The 19,430-nt window shown below is 56.5% G+C and overlaps 8 protein-coding genes across 8 annotated transcripts in view; 4 read left to right on the top strand and 4 right to left on the bottom strand.

Annotated features, from left to right (window-relative positions):
- ACA1_067740 (uncharacterized protein) overlaps positions 1–237 on the bottom strand; it is a gene marked incomplete at both ends in the record, with an annotated part of 1,090 nt that extends 853 nt beyond the window's left edge. The window contains one exon of the mRNA XM_004352666.1: positions 200–237. Within this exon, the coding sequence (XP_004352718.1) occupies positions 200–237 (38 nt within the window). The remainder of the gene's footprint in view (positions 1–199) is intronic.
- Positions 238–629: 392 nt separating this feature from the next.
- ACA1_067750 (uncharacterized protein) lies at positions 630–1,082 on the top strand (the record flags this gene model as incomplete). The annotated part of the gene is made up of 1 exon (XM_004352667.2): positions 630–1,082. A coding segment is annotated over one exon (453 nt), but the record flags the coding sequence as incomplete, so codon positions are not given.
- Positions 1,083–2,071: 989 nt separating this feature from the next.
- Positions 2,072–3,080, bottom strand: ACA1_067760 (uncharacterized protein; the record flags this gene model as incomplete). The annotated part of the gene is made up of 4 exons (XM_004352668.1): positions 2,072–2,157; positions 2,235–2,373; positions 2,508–2,700; positions 2,983–3,080. 4 exons carry the CDS (start codon positions 3,078–3,080, stop codon positions 2,072–2,074), a joined length of 516 nt encoding a protein of 171 aa, XP_004352720.1.
- A 553-nt stretch (positions 3,081–3,633) lies between these two features.
- On the top strand, positions 3,634–4,897 carry ACA1_067770 (CBS domain containing protein; the record flags this gene model as incomplete). The annotated part of the gene is made up of 5 exons (XM_004352669.1): positions 3,634–3,729; positions 3,817–4,015; positions 4,123–4,487; positions 4,569–4,655; positions 4,736–4,897. 5 exons carry the CDS (start codon positions 3,634–3,636, stop codon positions 4,895–4,897), a joined length of 909 nt encoding a protein of 302 aa, XP_004352721.1.
- Positions 4,898–5,507: 610 nt separating this feature from the next.
- Positions 5,508–6,940, top strand: ACA1_067780 (uncharacterized protein; the record flags this gene model as incomplete). Its single annotated transcript, XM_004352670.1, has 8 exons — positions 5,508–5,629; positions 5,712–5,786; positions 5,843–5,952; positions 6,027–6,146; positions 6,222–6,290; positions 6,360–6,444; positions 6,477–6,587; positions 6,670–6,940. 8 exons carry the CDS (start codon positions 5,508–5,510, stop codon positions 6,938–6,940), a joined length of 963 nt encoding a protein of 320 aa, XP_004352722.1.
- An 800-nt stretch (positions 6,941–7,740) lies between these two features.
- Positions 7,741–9,182, bottom strand: ACA1_067790 (uncharacterized protein; the record flags this gene model as incomplete). The annotated part of the gene is made up of 7 exons (XM_004352671.1): positions 7,741–7,835; positions 8,019–8,118; positions 8,191–8,359; positions 8,446–8,626; positions 8,706–8,761; positions 8,905–9,055; positions 9,143–9,182. 7 exons carry the CDS (start codon positions 9,180–9,182, stop codon positions 7,741–7,743), a joined length of 792 nt encoding a protein of 263 aa, XP_004352723.1.
- Positions 9,183–9,287: 105 nt separating this feature from the next.
- On the bottom strand, positions 9,288–10,048 carry ACA1_067800 (uncharacterized protein; the record flags this gene model as incomplete). Its single annotated transcript, XM_004352672.1, has 4 exons — positions 9,288–9,435; positions 9,555–9,636; positions 9,687–9,817; positions 9,924–10,048. 4 exons carry the CDS (start codon positions 10,046–10,048, stop codon positions 9,288–9,290), a joined length of 486 nt encoding a protein of 161 aa, XP_004352724.1.
- Positions 10,049–10,346: 298 nt separating this feature from the next.
- Positions 10,347–19,335, top strand: ACA1_067810 (uncharacterized protein; the record flags this gene model as incomplete). The annotated part of the gene is made up of 36 exons (XM_004352673.1): positions 10,347–11,103; positions 11,284–11,351; positions 11,453–11,563; positions 11,632–11,758; positions 11,853–12,403; positions 12,501–12,592; positions 12,696–12,850; positions 12,928–13,091; positions 13,205–13,312; positions 13,398–13,534; positions 13,618–13,751; positions 13,829–13,908; positions 13,986–14,081; positions 14,151–14,231; positions 14,312–14,404; positions 14,483–14,652; positions 14,736–14,927; positions 15,001–15,112; positions 15,199–15,350; positions 15,445–15,604; positions 15,719–15,816; positions 15,964–16,120; positions 16,230–16,393; positions 16,476–16,554; positions 16,653–16,763; positions 16,840–16,946; positions 17,049–17,121; positions 17,201–17,410; positions 17,571–17,711; positions 17,807–17,899; positions 17,988–18,133; positions 18,240–18,378; positions 18,507–18,593; positions 18,677–18,844; positions 18,963–19,094; positions 19,162–19,335. The coding sequence occupies 36 exons, from the start codon at positions 10,347–10,349 to the stop codon at positions 19,333–19,335; spliced, it is 5,619 nt and encodes a 1,872-aa protein (XP_004352725.1).
- Between the last annotated feature and the right edge of the window lie 95 nt (positions 19,336–19,430).

Raw genomic sequence — 19,430 nt, forward strand, 5'->3', positions numbered from 1 at the left:
ACTAACTCCAAAAGGAATGGGGGTGGTGGTGGTAGTGGTACCCATGATGGTGGGGGAGGTTTGAGCACTGAACAGAATGTGAGGTGTGTCTTGTTTGGCAGCAAATGGTGGAGTTGCTGATTTGTGCCAAGGGGGGGTTCTGTGGAGGTGCACACACACACACACACACACACCACCAGAGAGCAAACAAGAAATAGACCCCTTTTTGTTCAGTTTTCCCCTACATCTCTGCAGCATTGGCCTGCCAAAGTGGCTGTTTTGCAAAAAGTGGCTGTTTTTGCAAACAAATGGCTGCTGGCTGGCTCTCATAGTTCACATTCTTGCCTGTGTATCTCTCTTCCTTGTCACCTCAGCTCCTCATCACCCCTACCCTGGCAGAGCCCTCCCTTGTGTGCATTGTTGCTCTCACCCATTGACCCTCTCTTTCACCCCTGCCTGGCCTGCTGGCCCTTTTTCTTTGTTTTGTTCTGCTTTTCTTGGCCAGTTTGCACTCATCAATCCTCTCTCTCTCTCTCTTGGCGCCTAGGATCTTGCCCCCTCTCCATGTTGCCTTTGGTGCACCCCAATTTGCTGCTCTTTAGGCCATTGCAAGCACTGGCCCATGCTCACCTTTCCATTGGCCAGCCTCCCCCATCCCACACCCAACACATGAGGTTGTCCACTCTGCTCCTGCTTTCCTCACTGCTCAATCATCAGACTGCCCCCCACTTCACATCAGCCTCTACAGCTTCCTCATCCAGAGCTTAGAGCTTCCCAATCCTTCTCCCCACCCCATCACATTGCCCACCACCCCCTACCACATTCTCTATGAGGCAAATCCCACCTACTTCCTCTCCTTCTGTGCTGCCCTTTACTCCAGCTTTGTCTGCCTCTCCTCTACCCCCATAGCAGAGGGCAACATCTCCTCTCTTGGCAACTGGCTCCTCACCTTCCACTCTAAATTCCTGGAGGAGTCAGATCTCACAGCCATCACTTCCTTCCTACAAGGCCTAACTTCACATCCTGCCCTTGCCCCTCTCACACCCAAGACCAGCTCCTCCTCCTCTTCCAGTCCACAGAAAGTGCAAAAGTCCATTGGCTAATGTTTCCCTCCACTCTGTTCTGTTCCTCATTCCAACAAAATACATTTGCCCTTTTTTTAGACTTATGCCTTGAAATTCTTCCTTGGCCCCATCTGCTTTTACCTGACCAACACCATTTTTCCCTGTTTTGCCACTCTCTGTACATATTTTGCCAAAACCACTCACACACCATGTTCACAAAAGCACTGCTTTCACTGCACATACACATATATCACTTGTACAGATTTTACTTAACAAAAGGTGCCACTGGCACCTTTTTCCAGACACAGTGTTCTGACACACAGGAGGAGGGGTGGTGTTTCTGCAAACAGAATGAGGTGTGTAAGTGTGTACAAGAGGATTGAAGAGAAACTGGATGTTGTGGTGTGTGCCATGCATGCCATGCCATGTCTCAGATGGTGCAGGCCTTGTCAGTGTTGGCTACCCCAGACCCTGTTGGCTGCTTCCACCACAACCTTGTCCTGCTTCTTCTGCTCAGTCTTCACATGGACAACTACACTCAATACCACTTGTGTTGTCAAGGCCTCCACATATGCATGCAGGCTTGCCAGAAACCAGTCTGCAAGCCTCACAGCAGCCTGCAGCCACTCTTCATCATCTGGCCACAGCTGGCACATCAGCATGTGGACCTCATTGTCCCTGGCCTTCCTGCTACCAACCACCTCTGTTGCCTTCATTGTGAGCACTACTCCCCTAACAGGTGGCCCTGCATTTTGCACTTCGATTTTTGCTTGTTTATCCAAATAAGGACAAAGAAGACAATGCAAAGTAGTGCCCTGCTTCCCATGGTCAGCAGTGGTTGTGTAGAGTCCAGGAGGAGAGAGATTGAGGTTTAGGCATTAGGTCACTGGGAATAGTGGTTGCAGCCTACTTTAGATCTGGTGTGTTCTGTACAACAGTAGAGAAAGGAAGTGGGTGTGATCCCCGTAGGGTTGGTGTATGTGCTTGAAGTGTGTGTAGACTTCTTGGACCCAATGACAGCTCTGTACCTACGAGGTCCTGTCTTCGTGCACCGCCAGGTAGTGTGCGCGCAGCCTCGCCTCCTCCCTCTTCCTTGATCCCTGCTGGTCCCCTTCTGCATGTAAGCCAGAACACAGGAGTAAGTAGGTTGATGGCACCACGCAAAAGGCTAAAAAGCAGGTGAATGCGTACCATCGAAAATGGGAGTTGAGGGCTCACTGCGCGAGTAGGACTCGGCCTTCACAGGTGTGTGTACAGGGGTCGTAGGCTGGCTCTGCGACCTCTCCTCCTGGCCCTTCGCCTCCGCCTCGTCGGTGCCCTTCCTTGGGGACTGGTAATATTGTGAACACCGTGGAGCGAGAGCGCGAGAGAGGGAGAGAGAGAGAGAGAGAAAAGAGTCACCCACCTTGACCTTGTGTGCTTGGCAGCGACAGAACTGACAACTGAGGAGAGAGGGACGCGTACGGCAAGCGGATGCTGAAGAATGCCCTGCAGGTGCTTCTCCTTCTCCATCATTTCGAGGCGCTCCTTTTCCTTTTGCTTCCATGCGGGGTCGCCCTTGTTGAGGTCCCTCCGCTGGGCCTTCAGCTGCAGTTCCTTGAGCTTCTTGGCGATCATCTCCTCTTCCGTTTCACCGGACCGCCACGCCTGCTCCGCACTGTTGGGTCTCCGCGCACGCACCACACACGTCCACAGATGAGGAGCCAGAGAAAGAGGGTTGCCCAACCCAGCAGCAGCAGCACGGGAAAGAGAAGAAGATTGGGGAGGGGAAGGTGAGCACCAAAGACGAAAACGAAACGCGAAAAACCATCCATAAATCATGAATTATGAAGTGGCCAACGGACATAGATTTTATAATATAAAAATATAGAATATAAAAAAGAAAATGACAAACAGGAAATGCAGCCGGGAGGGGAAGAAAAAGAGCGGCAGAACATACGTTCCTCTGGGCTTGAAGGAGGGGCGCACCACTACCACGGGCTGCACCTTTGTGCCTTCGCTCTCGTCAATCAGGGCCTTCAAGCGGATCTGCTCCATCTCTACCTGGTGCTGTGCCATATTTTTATTTATGTTTTGGTGTTGCTATCGGTGCTGTTGCTGTTGCTGTTTGGTGTTGGTGTTGTTTCCTCTTCGTCCTGTTCTCTTAGGGTCGTTCTTTGTGGCCCTGGAACTCCCTTGCCGGCGCGTTGTACAGGTCCTGCCCTATCCGGCGGCTGCCTTTCCGTGAAGGGGCAGCACAAGCGCGCAACAGGACACCCACCGCCGCAGGCTCGTGCTTTTCCTCCACCTTCCGCCGACTCCTCTGTCGCGCAAGTGCGCGGCCTTCATTCTTGGCATGCCTCACATGCCGATCGATTTTGTCACTTTTGCGGTATCATCTTGGAACGCCGTCGCTGATTCGGCCGCTCATGTGTTAGACCGTTGACTGGCGGTGGGAACGTCGGCCAGAAATCAACCATTTTTCCATGATTTCTATTGGTCGCTCCCCCCTATCTTTCGCGCAGTTGTGTTGGCTTTGCTTTCTTCACGCACACCACCGCGCAAACAGTCGCAATCTAGATTTGGCACTTCCCACTCTCTCGCTTATCAAATGGACTACCTGAAGAACGTCAACGTTGAGGAACTACCCAAGGTGGACACTATTCACCATGTGCTCGCCACCGACTCTGCTTCTACGGCACTCAAGGTTTGTTTTCCCTCGCCCCCCCCCCACCCCACTCAAGCTCGCTGCTGACCCAAACAACTCTCTTGACGATTTTGTTTGTTGGCGCAGCTCCTGACCAAGTACAACGTGTTGAGCGCGCCTGTACTGGACAAGGAGCGCAACCAGTACATCGGCTTCGTCGACATGGTCGACTTGGCCGCCTTCATTGTAGACATCTACACCGAAACAGACATAATGGGCGAGAACTTCCTCTCGCTCCTCGAGCAGGGCGAGCGCTTCATCACCACCAAAGTGAAGGACCTCATCAGTACGCTCTTCCCCCCCCAAACCCAATCGTCGAGAGGCTCGCTTGCTTGGTGGTGTTGGTGCCTAACGGTTGCCCCCCCCCCAAATGAACCTTCCCTCCAAATATAGACCTTTCGTCGCGTAACCCATTCGTGCCGGTGCGGGAGGGCTCGTCGCTCTACTCGGTGATCGAGCTGCTGGCCAAGCACAAGGTCCACCGCGTGCCGGTGATCGACCTGCAGGGACGCGTGAGCAACCTCCTCACGCAGTCGTCGGTGCTGTCCTACCTCGCCGCCCACCTCGACAAGCTGGGATCCGTCACCGAACAGACTGTGGCCGAATTGCTGCTGGGCCACAAGGACGTGATCACCATCGGAGTCAACGCCCGTGCCATTGATGCCTTCAAGATCATGACTGACCGCGGCATCTCTGCCGTGGGCGTCGTCGACGAGGAGGGCAAGCTCGTGGGCAACATCTCGGTGAGAGATATCCGGGTACGCACTCTTCTTTCTTCGACTTGGCAAGTCGTTGCGCCAGCTGACAACTAGGTGCCTTCTCTCCCCCCCCCACCAAAGGTGGTGGCTGGAGATGCTCGCCTCATTCAGCGGCTATACCTTGGCGTCAGGGAGTTCATCTACAAGATCAACTCGGAGAGGATCGACGTACGTCAGCTCTTCGCCGCTTGCGCCGGCGCAAATCCACTGCTTTGGTGCGGTGCTAACGCGCGCCTCCCTCCGAGTAGATCATCAACCCGGCCATCGGGTGCTCTGCCAAGGACACGTACGGCCTTGTGGTGCAGAAGCTGGCGGCCTCCCGAGTACACAGGATCTACGTGGTCGAGAACCACGTGCCCATTGGCCTCATTTCCCTCTCCGACGCGCTTCTCCCCCTCGTCAGCCACTGAGCCAGCGCCTTTTGGGCCATAACCAAAAACAAAAAACACAAAACAAATACTTGCTGACGTCATGGCCGCCCTTACAAAGGCAAAAGAAAAAGGAAAAAGGGGCGAAGCGAAAAGGAAGGAGGCGAAACCACGCCAAGTGACATTGTTCGTCGCACACCACCACCACCTTCGTCTAAAAGGCGGAAGGAGACAAATCAAAAAGGAGCACGAGTAGCAAGAAGCGAACTTGCCCACAGCAGCGGTGCAGCGCAGTTGATTGAGCATGAAAGCACAGGACCAAGAGGAGAGGAATCTGCAAGTGGGCGGAGGAGCAGAAGTTCCCGAGGCGTCAGAACCTACGAGTAGGAAGGGAGAAGATAAGAGAAGCACCAAGAGCAACCCTAACAAACCGCACGTCAGGTTCAGCAGCACCTCCAAAGCAAAAGGCAAAGAGACTACCTCTGGCGCAGCCAAGCGCTGCGCCTCCTCCCACGAGAAGAGATCCACCAGCCGGGCAAGGATAGAAGAGCGGCCAGAAGAGAAGCAGCTACGCTATGCAGTGGAGGACGGAGACGCGGGAAAAGTGGAGCTGCTCTTGAAAGAGAGCGGTATCGATCCTGGCGCGGAGCTCATGCGGGAGCGAGCCACTCCGCTTCACCTGGCCGCAGCCAAGGGCCACGACTCGGTGGTCGATGTTCTCCTGCGCATGGGTGCCGCCGTTGACCCGTTGGACAAAGATCGCGTGACTCCGCTGTACGCCCAGGACTTTGAATTGCTGAGCCATTGTATCGCTTTATTGTGAGGGAGGGGGCACCACGCTAACGCATTCCTACAGGCATGATGCCGCCATGCGAGGAAACGTGCAGTGCTTGCGACTCCTCTTGGCCGCGCAAGCGGATCCTAATCATCGGTATGGTGCCCCTCCCGCCTTGTGTCCATCACTCCACTGCTGAGCATTCCGCACAGGGACGTCGATGGCTGCACTCCGCTGCACAAGGCCGCCAACTACGGCCTTGCCAACTGCGTTGAGTTGCTTCTGGCTCACGGCGCCAAAGTGGACAGCACGGATAATGAAGGTACCGGCCCTTACGCCTTGTGCCAACGCGCCACGGAGTGAAGCGCTTCACGCGCTGACGTCGGGTGTGGCTAGGAACGACTCCTCTGCACAGGGCTGCATGCGAAAGACGAAGCGCGGTTGTGGAGATGCTTCTCGAACAAGGGGCGTCTCTGATCGCCCGCGATGTCTATGGTCAGAAGGTCGTTCACAAGGGTACTTGTCCGAATGTTCTCTCACAGGTCTTTATTTGTAGCCATGACCAACCCCTCAAGCTTCCCCCCTCCACAGCGGCTATCACTTGCAACTTGACGGTCCTTGAGATACTGCGACAAAAGAACGCCTCCATGGACGCTGAAGGTGCGTCACCTGTGAACCACAGCCACACCTCCCTGGCGCCACTCACCGCACCCCACGTCCCGCCAACAGACAAGAACGGAATCACTCCTTTCCTCCTCTGGTACGTACACGCCAGCGTAGTGGTGGTGGAGGGTGAGGCTGCGGCAACACTAGAGTGCGTCCTTACCCTTCTCCCTGTGGGGTCAGTGTCGCTGCTGGAGATGAGGACACGGCTCAGTTCTTCATCAAGTGTAAGGTCAACATTTACAAGAAGAGCACGCGAGGTCTCTGGAGCGCACCACACTTCGCCGCCAACGAGTACGTTGCGTCTCAGTCACACTCCTGCGAGGCAGGGCAGATCTGCTAACCCGTACATCGCTCCTCCTGCGACTTACCGCAGAGGTCATGCTGACATGCTGCTACTGCTCCTCTTGGCCGGCGTGCCGATGAGTGAACGCGACCTGTACGGCCGCACACCCCTCCACATTGCGGTGGAGGCTCAAGCATACGCGTGCGCAGCCTTCCTCCTGCAGGTACGAGTATTTTCTTGTCATCATCTACCCAGTCTCGCACCTCTCCAGTGGTACCAAGAGAGCACCGCCGCTGAAACCACGTTAACCGTACCACACACCATATTCCACTGGACAGGTGGGAGAGAATCCCCTTGTTGAGGACACGTTCGCGCGGTCGGTATGTGGTTTCCAAGACGCTATGGAGATTGCATTGCATGATCACTGACGCATCATTGGATGTGTGTGACGCAGCCGCTCAAGACGGCCAAGAAGAACGCCCGGATGTGGCAACTGTTTGAGTCGGTGCGCGAAGACAAGATGAAGATCATCGAGCGGGAGCAGGCGATCCGCAAGCACTTCTCGCGCAACATGTTTAGCGAGTTCTTCAGCGACCTGTGGTACAACACGTTCGCCCTGCTCGCTTCCTTCCTGCCGTTCTTCTCCTACACGTCCCGCGGCCGCGGTGCGGCAGCGAGCAGCAACGACGACCAAGGGCTCGAGGATGGAGAGGAGAGGTACTTTGAGGAGCTCTACTTCAAGCTGCTGCGGGAGGAGCTCGACGATGGCGTGATCGAACGGGGCGACCACTTGAACGTCCGGTTCACGCTGCTTCGCGCTCCGCAGAGCCTCACCGTGTTCGGCGTGAAGAGCCTCCTCTTCCAAAAGTACGGCCTCACGCCGGAAAAGGTCCGCCTGTGCGCGATGACGGACCTCCCGCCGGCTGCCGGCAGCGGGGGTGGCGACGCGTCGGAGGAACACTTCGACGCCGAGGTACGCGAGCTGCCAGACACGATGACGCTCAGGGAGTGCCACGGGCTCACGTCAACCAGCACGCTCTACCTCGACTACATTCTCACGTGAGCGCAGCCAACGAAGAAGGGTGTGCGCACGAATGAACCAATGCATAATAAAGCGTACAACTCAACTTCGCACGGATCAGTAGAACTGACTGCTGCGGTCTAGATGAAGCGCAGGAGCCACTGCTTGATTCCAGCAAAGAAGGAGACCGTGGCCGGGGAAGTGAGCATGTCTTCGTAGCGTTGCATCTTGAGACCTGCGGCGAGGAGGAAGCTGAGTACGAAGGAGCCAGCGAGAGGGCGGAACACACGACACACGACACACGACACACGACACACGACACACGACACACGACACACGACACACGACACACGACACACGACACACGACACACGACACACGACACACGACACACGACACACAGAGAGAGGATACGTACCGGCACCGATCAGACCGAATCCGAGCCCTGTGAGGACGAGAGGGAACGCCACCGAGTCCCTGAAGTAATCGTGGGACAATCTGGCCAGGTAGCCCCAAACCTGCACGAGATAGAAAGAGAGGTCAGGTGGACGGTTGAGAAAGGGACACCACGGGTGGGGGGAGATCCGCACCTGCAGACCGCTGATCACGGTGAGGTACTTCTTGTTGACCAGCGGACCGAGCACCAGAAGCACCGAAGAGATGAAGGTGCTCAGCGACGCCTGCGCAAGGCTCTTCTCCACCACAGGCCGGGCCAACGAGTAGAGGAGCATTCCCATGCCGAAGCGAGTGAACGTGTCCCTGGGAGGAGAAAGAGAGTATTTCCTCATCATAATGAGAATCGATAAATAAATAAATAAATAAATAATGCGTGGGTAGACAGATACCTGTCCCAGATTTCGCCCAAGGACACGAGCACGCCCGAGAGGACGAGCGACCTGAACCACTTCTTGGTGCTCTGCTCGCGGAGGAAGTCCATTTCCTCCGATGCGCACACCACCGAAATGACTCCCAGCAGGTAGAACCAAAACGAATAGTCCCCGTTGCGCCCGCTCGCCAGAGAGTGGCCTGCATTGTTTGCCCATCATGAGAGACCAGAAAACGAGAACGAGAACGAAACGAAGAGCCGAGAAGGAACTGAGCGTACCGGTGTAGTACGGGATGATGAGCTTCTCGAGCACACGAGCCAGAACGATGGTCGAGCTGCCCAGCAGACACAAAGTTCGTTGGAACAGGCGATTTCGTCGCTGCACCTTTGTGGCATAATCATTGCCGTAGTCTAGTGCACCACAGGTCAGGCTGTTACTATGGATTGATTGACAGGCGACAGGCGACACTGACACTACCGGGGAGAGTGGGCGTGCACAATACCCTTGTAGGAATAATAGGGGTGGTGATCAGCGCGTGCTTGAATGAGGTCCAACACGGTGTAGAAGGCGCTGACAGCCACAGGGAACGTGAGGAAGGGCAACTTGAAGTAGCGAAGCAGAGCGCAACCTGACCCGCGACCAACACACCGTGTGTGCGCGTCAGCAGAACTAACACATTTACCGTAAATGGAGAACGAGCCCTGGCAATGCCTACCGGTGAGGACGGTCATCGCCTCCATGGGAATGAAGCGCATCTCGTGTCTGCCCGGTCTTAGGTCGAAGAGACTGGGCGCAGATGGATCTTCACGTGTGAGTCTCGCACGCACACATGAAGCAGCACTCTCCCCGCCCTACCAAGTTTAGGGGGTTACGCACTTGGCGTAGTCGGGGGCCTCCAGGGAGCCGCTGGACGAGGGGAGTCCCAAGAAGCCGGTCATCTCCTGAACGCCGAACGTGGCGATCGGAGCCAGGCAAACCACAAACGCGCCCACCACGCCAGCAGCGACACTGATCACAAGCAGCAGCAGAAGAAGAAGAAGAAGAAGAAGCGACGGTCACCACCGGGCTACATTAACATTGAAGAGCTCTACGTATCCAAGGTTGTCGTGACGAATTGGAGTACGTACGGCTCATTGTTCTTCACCAGGTAGTGGGTCGCCGCCAGACCAAGCGCCCCATAGGCGCCAGACACAGCCAACAAACCCACTCCTGCTCAACGACGTAACGCAGCGTTTCATCAGCGCCAGCATCCCATGCACCCCCTCCCCCGATATGATTGCCAGCAGAAGGCGTGCCTTTGAAGAGCTTCCAGCCGTAGTGCAGCAGAAGGGAGGTGCTGCCAATCGCCATCAGCCCACCGCCGTAGTGCAGCACGTTGGCCATTGAAAAGCTGTGTTCACACCAATAATAAATAAATTTATTATAGCAGGTAAGCGCTGGTGGTACATGGGGGGAGGGACGAAGCTGGTGTAGAGAGGGGGGAGGGGTAGATGGACCTGGGTCCTACGGACGGCGAGGCGAGGGCAGTATCGCGGAAAAGCCTCAACAATTGGGCGGCTTGCTCAGCGTTGACGATTCCCTGCGCTGTGGCCTGGCCCAACACGCCTTCGATTCCGTTCATCTCTCGTGTGAGCGGTGGCCAGAAGAAGTGACCAGTCAAGGTGGCCCTGATAGAGAAAATTTTATTTTTCGGGGGCATTACGTCCACAGAAATGTATGGAATGTGTAATTAATACTTAATTGTTCAGGCAACCGAAACGCAACGACACTCTCTCGCTCTCTTCGTAGGAGGCAAACATAGGCCCCAGTGAGTTCAAAGCGCAACCCACGGCAACGTTCGTCGTGGCGCAAAGCGGTTGCCCGGAGCTCACCATAACCAACCGCGCCCAGACGACATAAGAGAGAGAGAGAGAGAAGAGATGGAAACGAAAGCAGAGGAGGGGACCACCCCGCCTTCCCACTCGACGGGGCCGTCTGACGAAGGGGGCGAGGAGGTGAAGGAAAAGCGAACGAACAGCAAACGCATACATCGACGCACGAAATCATCGGGCGCCCTGGTCTCTGCGAAACTGAGCAAAGATGGAAACGAAGGGGGCGACGCCGCAGCCACAGCAGGAGGGGGCGGAGGTGGGGCGCCCTCGTCCGCCTCCTCTGAGACCGTCGCGACGGACATCAAAAAGGAGAAGAAGCGGGAGAAGGTCAAGAAGCTCCTGAGCGGCGCGACGCGGAGCCTGGACAAAGACAGCGGAAGCAGCAGCAGCAGCAGCGGGGGCGAGGCCAAGAAAAAGAAGAAGAGCGGGAGCGTGCGGGTGGCACGGGTGACGCCCTCGACGACCAAGGACAAGCTCAAGGAGGCGGCCGAGCGGCGCAAGTCGCACATTCCCTTCGCCGCCGCGGATCCGAAATCGCCGCGAGGGGGAGGAGGGGGCGAGGAGGTGCGATTCGATGGCAACGCATCGGTGGTGTCGCTCACGCAGGAGCTCGAGGAGGAATGGGAGGGCGCACGCTACTCGGGTCGCGAAGCTGCCACCCGTGCCGCCGCGGCGAGCGGGGGCGAGTCCGAAGCCGACAGCGACGATCTCGCGGGCGGTGAGGCTGCTGCTACTCCTGAAGTCACAACCGAGTACGACTACACCCCGGTCATGTCGCCCCGCGTCAGGCAGACCTCGCTCGAAGGTAACCAGCTCCCTGTCGCCCCCTCTATTATTATAATTTCTTGTTATTCATTGTATGATTATTATTGTTATTATTATTTTTTATTTATATTTGTTTTAATTATCTGTCCCAAATTACCTGCAACTGATGATTTATTTATTTATTTATTATTATTTGAATACTTTTTGGTGATCGCGGCAGACGTGGGCGAGAGCAAGGTGCTGGGGAAGTGGGACGACTTTGAGATGCAGCACTTGGAGTACGTCGAGGTGCCATACCTTCTCCACCGTTCCTTCATTCCAATTCGAGAATGCGGCTCCACCGCCTCGAACCTGGCTGGATGGGTGCTTACCATGACCCGCGCACGCAGGCCTCTGCGAGTCTAGATCCCGCGGTGCGGGAGGCGTTGTTGTCCCCTGATCAGCCGATCCGAGTGAAGAAGAAGAGGAGGCAGGAACGTACCCTCGCTCCCTCTGTTCCGGTACACTCTCCCCCCCTATATTCTATCTATGACTAAACTACTACGACTCACGCATCCGATCATCACAGGAGGATCTGCTCAAGTCTCAGACCGAGAATGCGCCCTGGTTGAATGCGTGCCTCTCCACGTTTACCAAGGATTGGATGGTCATCAAGCAGGACACCACCTCCGACACTGAAACCAACATCACCACCGGTACGCTCTCATGTGAACCACCGATTCAGCTCCTCCTCGCGTGCTCCCATTTCCCTAACATGTTGGTTGTTGGTGTTGATGTTACGGGCCTCAGCGTGCGGAATGTGGCACATTCGCTGGGATGCTCTGAAGCAGCGAAGCAGACGCGGCGCGCTGCTGACCAACGCATCGTCCACGTCGTCGCCCAATTTGAAGAAAGCTGCCAAGGCCAAGGTCAGGAGGACCGACCAACCGGCACCGAACATGAACGTCCGCCTCAATCCGCTCCTCCGCGCCGCCGCTGACTCAGCACCGTCGACGCCCAAGGGCAACATCATCCCTTCACCGCCTCCGCCACCCATCTCGGCCACCGATGGCGGCGCCAGTGCGTCCGCTCCCAACAGCGCCAGAGAGACGGGGTCGAACCAAGGCAGCGGCGCATTCCCCGTTTCCGCCGAGACCGCAGGGGCGCAGAGCCCCCTCTCGGGCTCGGGTCCTACGGCGCTGTCGCCGAAGGAGCGAAGGGCTACGCGTTCCTTCGAACGCGCCGCTACATCTTCGGGCGAAGTCCCCCTGCTGCGGGAGGAGTACAAGTTCCACATCGAAGAGGACATCTGCAACAAGCCCTTCGACAAAGCTGTGCTCCAACAGAACAAGGACACTCTGGTAACGCAACACATATTTGTTCGAAAAGTATTGTGTGCGCGCGTGTGCGTTCGTGTACTGACGCGCGTTCCTTTTGGTATCTCTTGAATGCGTGCAGTACAATTCCAACAGCGATCTTTTCTCCAGCAATGACCAGCAGCAGGGTCCATCCAAGGCTGCTGTGGTCTCTCGGCCGTTCCCTCCGACTATGTATGTATTACCCAATCCCCCTCATTCTGCTCACGCACCAAGGTGAAGGTAAATGCCGTGCTGTTGGTCTCATGCCCTATAATTATTATTATTATTGTGTCAGATCGACCCGCCTGCTGATTCACTTCAAGGAGCTCAAGTTTCAGCTGTTCGAACTCCAGGAGCCTCTGTTCTGTACTGCTGCCCTGTATGATACGGCCACTCGCACCCGCATTTCCGAGAGCTTCCACTTCGACTACAATGGCCAGCTCGAGCTCGGTACGCCCTGTGCCACCATCGTGGCTAACAAGGGTGTGCATCTTGACCTTCTGACACGATGAGAACACTACGCGCAGGGGTCCCACTGTCAGCGCAGAACGACATCGAGACGCAGGCGCGCAAGGCGGTGTTCAAAATCTACCACCCCACTCCCGCAATCTACCTGGTCATCCGCATCGAGAAGATGTTCTGCGGCAATGACCTCGACAAGGAAATCGGCTACTACCTCAAGGCCAAATACGTACGCCACGCCGCCCTCAAGTTGGTCCTGCTGACCTGTTGCCTTTGGTTGACATTATTATTATTTAATATTAACAAATACGTGGGGCTGGGGAAATTGCGCCGACGATGCAGGCCAAGGCCAAGGACGCGGGCAAACTCAAGGAAGAGATTGAGCAATTTGTCAAGCACAACAAGTCGGCCTTCAAGCACAAGCCCTACCCCGTCCAACCGTTTGCATGGGTATGACCCATTGTCCGCTCCCCTCTCTCCCGATGAACATAAGCGCTCATTGCGATCAATGTTGGGTCGGGGTTCCATTCTTCAGGCGGCGGCCCCTGTGTTCACGGAATCGTACACGTTGCGTACGGACGCCTACAACACGATGAAGATCGATTACATCGTGCCCATCGCCAAGCACGGCCCGTTCGACGATCAGTCCCTCCTCGACGTGGTTCTTGGCGGGTGCGTCTGCGCTTCTTTCCTGTCTTTGCTGCGAACTTACACCCGGAGGTTACCTTACACACTCCTGTGGCAAATGTCCACAGAGGCAACGACAAGAAGGAGTCGGTGCCGGTTAAGGGATCTCACCTGATCACGAGGACCGTCAAGAGTCCTGAAGCCAAGACGATCGGTGCCCAATTCGAGCTCGAAGTGCTGCCCCTGGGCCTCGAAGAAACGGGTACCGTACTTGCGGCCCTTCTACCGCCCATCCATTCATCCAACCTAACTGCTTGTCGTGCTTTTACGAACATCCAGTGACGAACACGTACGATCCGTCGTTCCTTCCTGTGGGCACGACTGATGAGTTCCTCTCGAAGAACCCCTGTTCCCTTGATGTACGTCGTAGATCCGATCCCCAGACTGTTGTTGTTGCTGTCCCCTGCTTATGCTCCGCGTTCCCCCCCACCACAAGATTGTGCGTGAAGTGGAAAGCTTGGAAATGCGGAAGGAGCCTTTCGTCACGTACGTCAACAATCTCTATGTCTATCCCGAAACCCTGTCGCTCAAGGTACGCCTGGAAAGTGCTCAATTGAGCGGAGGCCAACTCACCACTAACCGGTGTTGTGTGGTACAACAGGGTGGACCTGCGTCGGCCAACTTCCAAATCGAAGTGCGCCTCAAAGACACAGACACCGACGTGAACTCCAAAGGACTCCCCGTACAGCCATCCCCCCACACATTACCTGAATGCATCCCCTTCCACGCTCACTAATGTGTGCGAATGACCCGTGCGTGCAGGTGGTCTATGGCAAATCATCGATGGCCAAGTTCAACGAAGTTGGGTGCACCAATGTTCTCTACCACGAGAAGAAGCCTCACTTCTATGACGAGGTTTGATTCAGCCCCTCTACTGACAGTGTGTGGGTGGCTTGGCTCACTCTATGTGATGTCATTATTATGTCCGCACAGCTCAAGTTCAAGGTGCCGGGTGTGCTCACGCCGAAGCACCATCTGCTCCTGACGATCTATCACATCAACGTGAGCGGCAACAAGGCCGGCCATGTGCCCCTGGGCTACGCTGTGCTGCCTCTGGCCACAGCCTCCAAGTCCCGCAAGGGCGAAGATCTGAGCTTTATCAAGTACGCTCAAGCATAGTAGCCTGGGCATGTGCAATGCAGTGGCGCGCTGCTGGCTGTTCTCGCTGACCCGAGTCACTCGGCAGGCACGTGCGCGACGGACGTTACACATTGGCCGTAGTCAAGGAGCTCCCCGCGGGCTACCTGACCGCTCCGCCGTCCCTCGCCAACAAGGACGTGGCCAAGTCGTTCGTGGTGGTCAGCACGCGCATGTGGTCCTCCATCTACACCCAGGACAAGCAGCTGCGCAGCTTCTTCCGCATGATCCGACCGACCGGGTACTGGCCTAGTGGCTGCGCTCTCCCCATTCGCCCGTTCTTCCGCTCACATCATTGCGATGCACCTTTTTAGAGAGCTGACCACGACCGACAAGCGGCTCAAGCGGCCCTCGCTCAAGAAGGAGACCACCAGCCCTTCGTTGCGCGCGCTCATGGCCGCTTATCCTTCCGACGCCCATGAGATCGTACGTGTCAACACTACTCTCGTAAGCTGATACAATGCTCATCTCATCGGGCGAATGACTGTGGCTGTGATTGGTCTGGAATTCAGGAAATTTTGAATGGAATGGATCGCGCCAGTGGCGAGGCATGCGTGCTGTTCATGCCCCTCCTCCTCAACGAACTGTTCCGCGTGTTGTGTACCCGCGAGAAGAGCGCGCAACGCAAGCTCGCCTTCCTGGGCATCGTCCACGTGGTGCAGAGGTACCGCCATCGCCCCCCCCCCCAATCCCCTTAGGGTATTGGAGCGAATGCGTCGAAAGAGAGTCGCGCTAACGCTTTTGATGCCACCCTGCAGGGCGGCCGAAGCGACAGGCGAGAAGGTGGGTAGCACCAAGAGCGAGCTGGCCATGTCGCTGGCCTCCTACGTGCGCTTCATGTTCGACAACGTGGAGGGCGGCATGCTCTACCCCTACGAGCAGATCGCCAAGTATTGGATGGAGCTCCTCCAAGAAAAGGTGTGACTGCACTCCACCTCCCCTAAGCACTCGCATTCCTCTCCCGACCAACGCTGATCAACGTTGTGTGTGTGTGTGTGTGTGTGTGTGTGTGTGTGTGTGTGTTCACCACAGCACCCAGCAATCATGAGCTTCAAGGGTGTGGCTTTCCTCCTGGAGGTCATGACCAAGTCCATGATCCTCAAGATCCACTCCACCGGCGAGATCAGTGCGTGCCCTTCCCCCCACCCACCGCTTTGCTTGCACCTATCCATTCCACCACCAATGCCTTCAGCTTAAGGAAGGAACGCTGGCTTCTCTAATGCGCCATCATCACCACTACCATTAGATGATGAGGGCACACGTAGCACGCGCTTCAGCCGGCCTTTCCTCGAGGCCATGAGCCAGCTCACCAACATGCTCTTCGTTGAGGGTCGCGGTGATGGCGGCCTGCCCTCGCTCACCGGCATTTCCATCTTCCCCGCGTTCCTGCGCGAGATGCTCAAGATCATGGACCGCGGCATCGTCCTCAACATGGTACAGCGTCAGCCCCCTCCCTCATGCATCCAATGGAGTCTGCGCGACATGTCGCTTTTCGCGAGGCTGACCGCCCGTTCGCGGTCGTTCGCTGTAACGTTACCGCCAGGTGTGGAACTACATTTCTGGCGTGCGGGATGCGCATGCGCGCTTGGGCAAGTTCAAGTTCCTGCGCACGCTGTTCGAGTACGACAACTTCGTGCCTCTCTCCTTGCCGCTCCTGCCCCAAAGCATCCCGACGCTCGACCCCGACCTCCTGCTCGAGCAACACATGTACGTGCATCACCTCTCACCCCCCCCCAACCCCAAAAGCACTGCTTCGTGGCTCACACAACCATGATGGTGGCGCACATAGGAAACAACACTTCTTCGTGGGCCTGCTCATTCGGGAGATCGCCTCGACGGTCGACGAGCCCAAGTCGCTTCGCGCTCAGGTACCCGAGTTCCCTGCAGTTGCCTCGGCCAAGATGGAGTAGTGTGGCGACGCACACACACGCTGACCGTTCTTTGTCTGTGCATGGGTGAACGATAGGGCATCAACACGCTGCGCAACCTCCTCAAGAAGCACGGCGATGAGCCGCGCTACCAGTCTCGCACGGTTCGAGAGCACATCGCCAATCTCTACTTCCCCTACGTCCTCCTGGTACACTCTTCCTCCTCCTCGACCTTTCAACCAGCGGTGTTGGCCACAGTGCTTCACTCACGGCATGCGTGCGCAGATGGTGGAGCGCGCCGACAGTTTGGTGCCGTACGGCGATGAGAGAGAATGGTTTGCCTGCCTGATGTGGATCTTCCGGCACGCTTCACGCAATCTGATCCGCACCTGGTATTTATATCAGCTCCCCCTCCCCCATGCATGCTCGTAATTGGCAGCAGAGAGACCAGAAACTGAAAAAAAAACCGTTTTCGTGGTGGGTGGGTACTCCAGGTGGAAGAAGGATGCCCAGAAGCGGCATGCGGCTCTCCTCCGCCTGCTCACTTCATGCCTCGGCGTGTTCGATGTACGCCGACTAACCCCCATTTTTCTCCCCTTTTGCGGGCAACCAAAGATTGACCAATTTGAAATGGTGGCCGGTGCAGCATGACGACGGGGGCGAGGAGGTGGGCCTCATCATCGCGGACCTCCTCGTCGATTTCATGGGCGATTTCGAGGACGAGCTCAACTCCGTGAGCAGCGTCTCCATCGGCGGTGTGTTGACGACGCTGCATCGGTTGCTTCACAACCACGCTTCCGGACACAACCCCAAGCTTCTCGACATCATCTACACCACTCTCCAGTTCGTCGTCCACGTACGTGCGCTTTCAAACTTGGCGCACAGTCGCACTCTCCGTGCTATGAGCGCACTTCTTCCGCCTGCCGGCTGACGCACGACACACACACACACACACACACACACACACACACACACACACACACACACACACACACACACACGATACACACGTGCAGGTGTTTAAACAAGCGCTGTTTGAGTACGGCAGCAATTCCAAGTTCTGCGAGCTGCTCTCCTTCGAAATTTTGGCCCACTGCAACTCCACCGACGCCCTCATCCGCAGCAAGGCCGCCTCCATGTTCTACCTCTTCCTCAGGGTGCGCCCGCACGACGCGCCTATGTTGGTCGGCCTGCGTTTTTTCCGTGCTGCTCAGCTCACCCCTCCTTGGCTGCCACGTAATTCGATCAACAGAAAAACTGGGAGACATCGAGCAACCTGTCGCGCATGCAGGTGCAGTCGACGGTGGCCGTCTCGCGACTTGTGGGCGGCATGAAGGACAACGAGGTACCCCTTGCTCGTGGTGTTGAAGCGCACCTTTTCGGGTCAACGACGTAAGCTTACGACTCTCCTTCTTCGGGTGGCCACGTGACAGAACCTCAACTTCCTCAAGGACTCGCTGAAGGCCATCAAGGAGTTCTCCAATGCGAGCGCGAAGAAGGGCAAGCAGGCCGACCTCCAGAAGTTCGATGCCAGCGTGGCCGAACTCATCGCTCGCATGTTCCGTCTCATTGACTACAGGTTAGGACATCCGCACCATCCTCGCCACCCATCCTTCATGCAGCTCACGCCAACTCTTTCGTTTCTTTTCTTTCTTTCTTGCTTTCTTTCGTGTGCGGTCTCACAGCGCCAAGATCTACGGGAGCAACGTGCGCAACGATCCCGAGACCATTGCCGAAGTCTACCTCCGAATCTCCAACGATTACTTCGACTCGCCCGATCTGCGCGTGCAGTGGCTCCGCAATTTGGCCGAGTTCCAAGTCAACGTAAACCACACACACACGACACGACACGACACGACACGACACGACACGACACGACACGACACGACACACACAGTTCTGTTGGTCGTTCTGTTCTTCTTTCTCACCATTGCGGTTTCACTCGCTACCAGCAAGGCAATCCAGAGGAGGCCGCCCAGTGTAAGCTGCACATTGCCGCGCTCGTGGTGGAATACCTCGTCGCCAAGGGCCAACTCCAGGTACCGTTCACATCCACATGCGCGCACCCAGCTGGTGCCCACGCACCGCCGCTCACTCGATCGGCGTTTGACTGCGCAAACAGGTTCGCCATCTGTCGAAGGCGGAGAGCTTCCTGGACATCGCCCCCAACGTGATGAAGGACATGTCGCTGCCGCAGATCCAGGACGACTCCACCTTCCAGAACGTGGAGATCTGGTCCCCCAAGGGCCTCACCAAGCTCCTCAAATCCGCCGTCAAGCTCCTCGAACAGGTCCGCCTGCGGTTCACTTACTTTGAGTTCTTAGAATTGGGCGGGTGTGGTGTGTGGTCACTTCACTTGCTGACGCGTCTGTCGTCTATCGGTTCTATCATGGTTGGGGCGGGAACAGGCCAAGGCGTACGAGGTGTGCCTGGAGGTGCTGATGATGCTGACCACCATCTTCAGCTCGGAGAAGCAGTACCCGTACCTCTCGCAGACCCTCGAACGCTTCCGCGCCCTGACCGACACCCTCATCACCGCCGTACTGCCCCCTGCCCTCCTTTCCCCGTAATTACGGGCATTTGATGAGCTGATCCCGTCCACCTCAGAACAAGGAGGTGCGCGTGTTCCCGGTCTACTACCGCGTGGGCTACTACGGCTCCAAGTTTGAGGAGTTGGACGGCAAGGAGTTCGTCTACCGTCTGCCCGGCCACACGAAGCTCGGCCACATGCAGACCCAACTCAAGGCACGACGATCGACTCGGGCCTATTCTGAAAACTAACGCCTTCAGGCGTGCTGACGTGGCCTTTGCAACGCACCGCACACAACAGGAGAAGCACAAGGGCCGCGTGGGCGGCGACCCGGAGAATGTGGTGA

The sequence above is a fragment of the Acanthamoeba castellanii genome (assembly GCF_000313135.1).
Source record: "Acanthamoeba castellanii str. Neff unplaced genomic scaffold scf7180000084603, whole genome shotgun sequence".
In the NCBI taxonomy this organism is placed as follows: domain Eukaryota; phylum Discosea; order Longamoebia; family Acanthamoebidae; genus Acanthamoeba; species Acanthamoeba castellanii.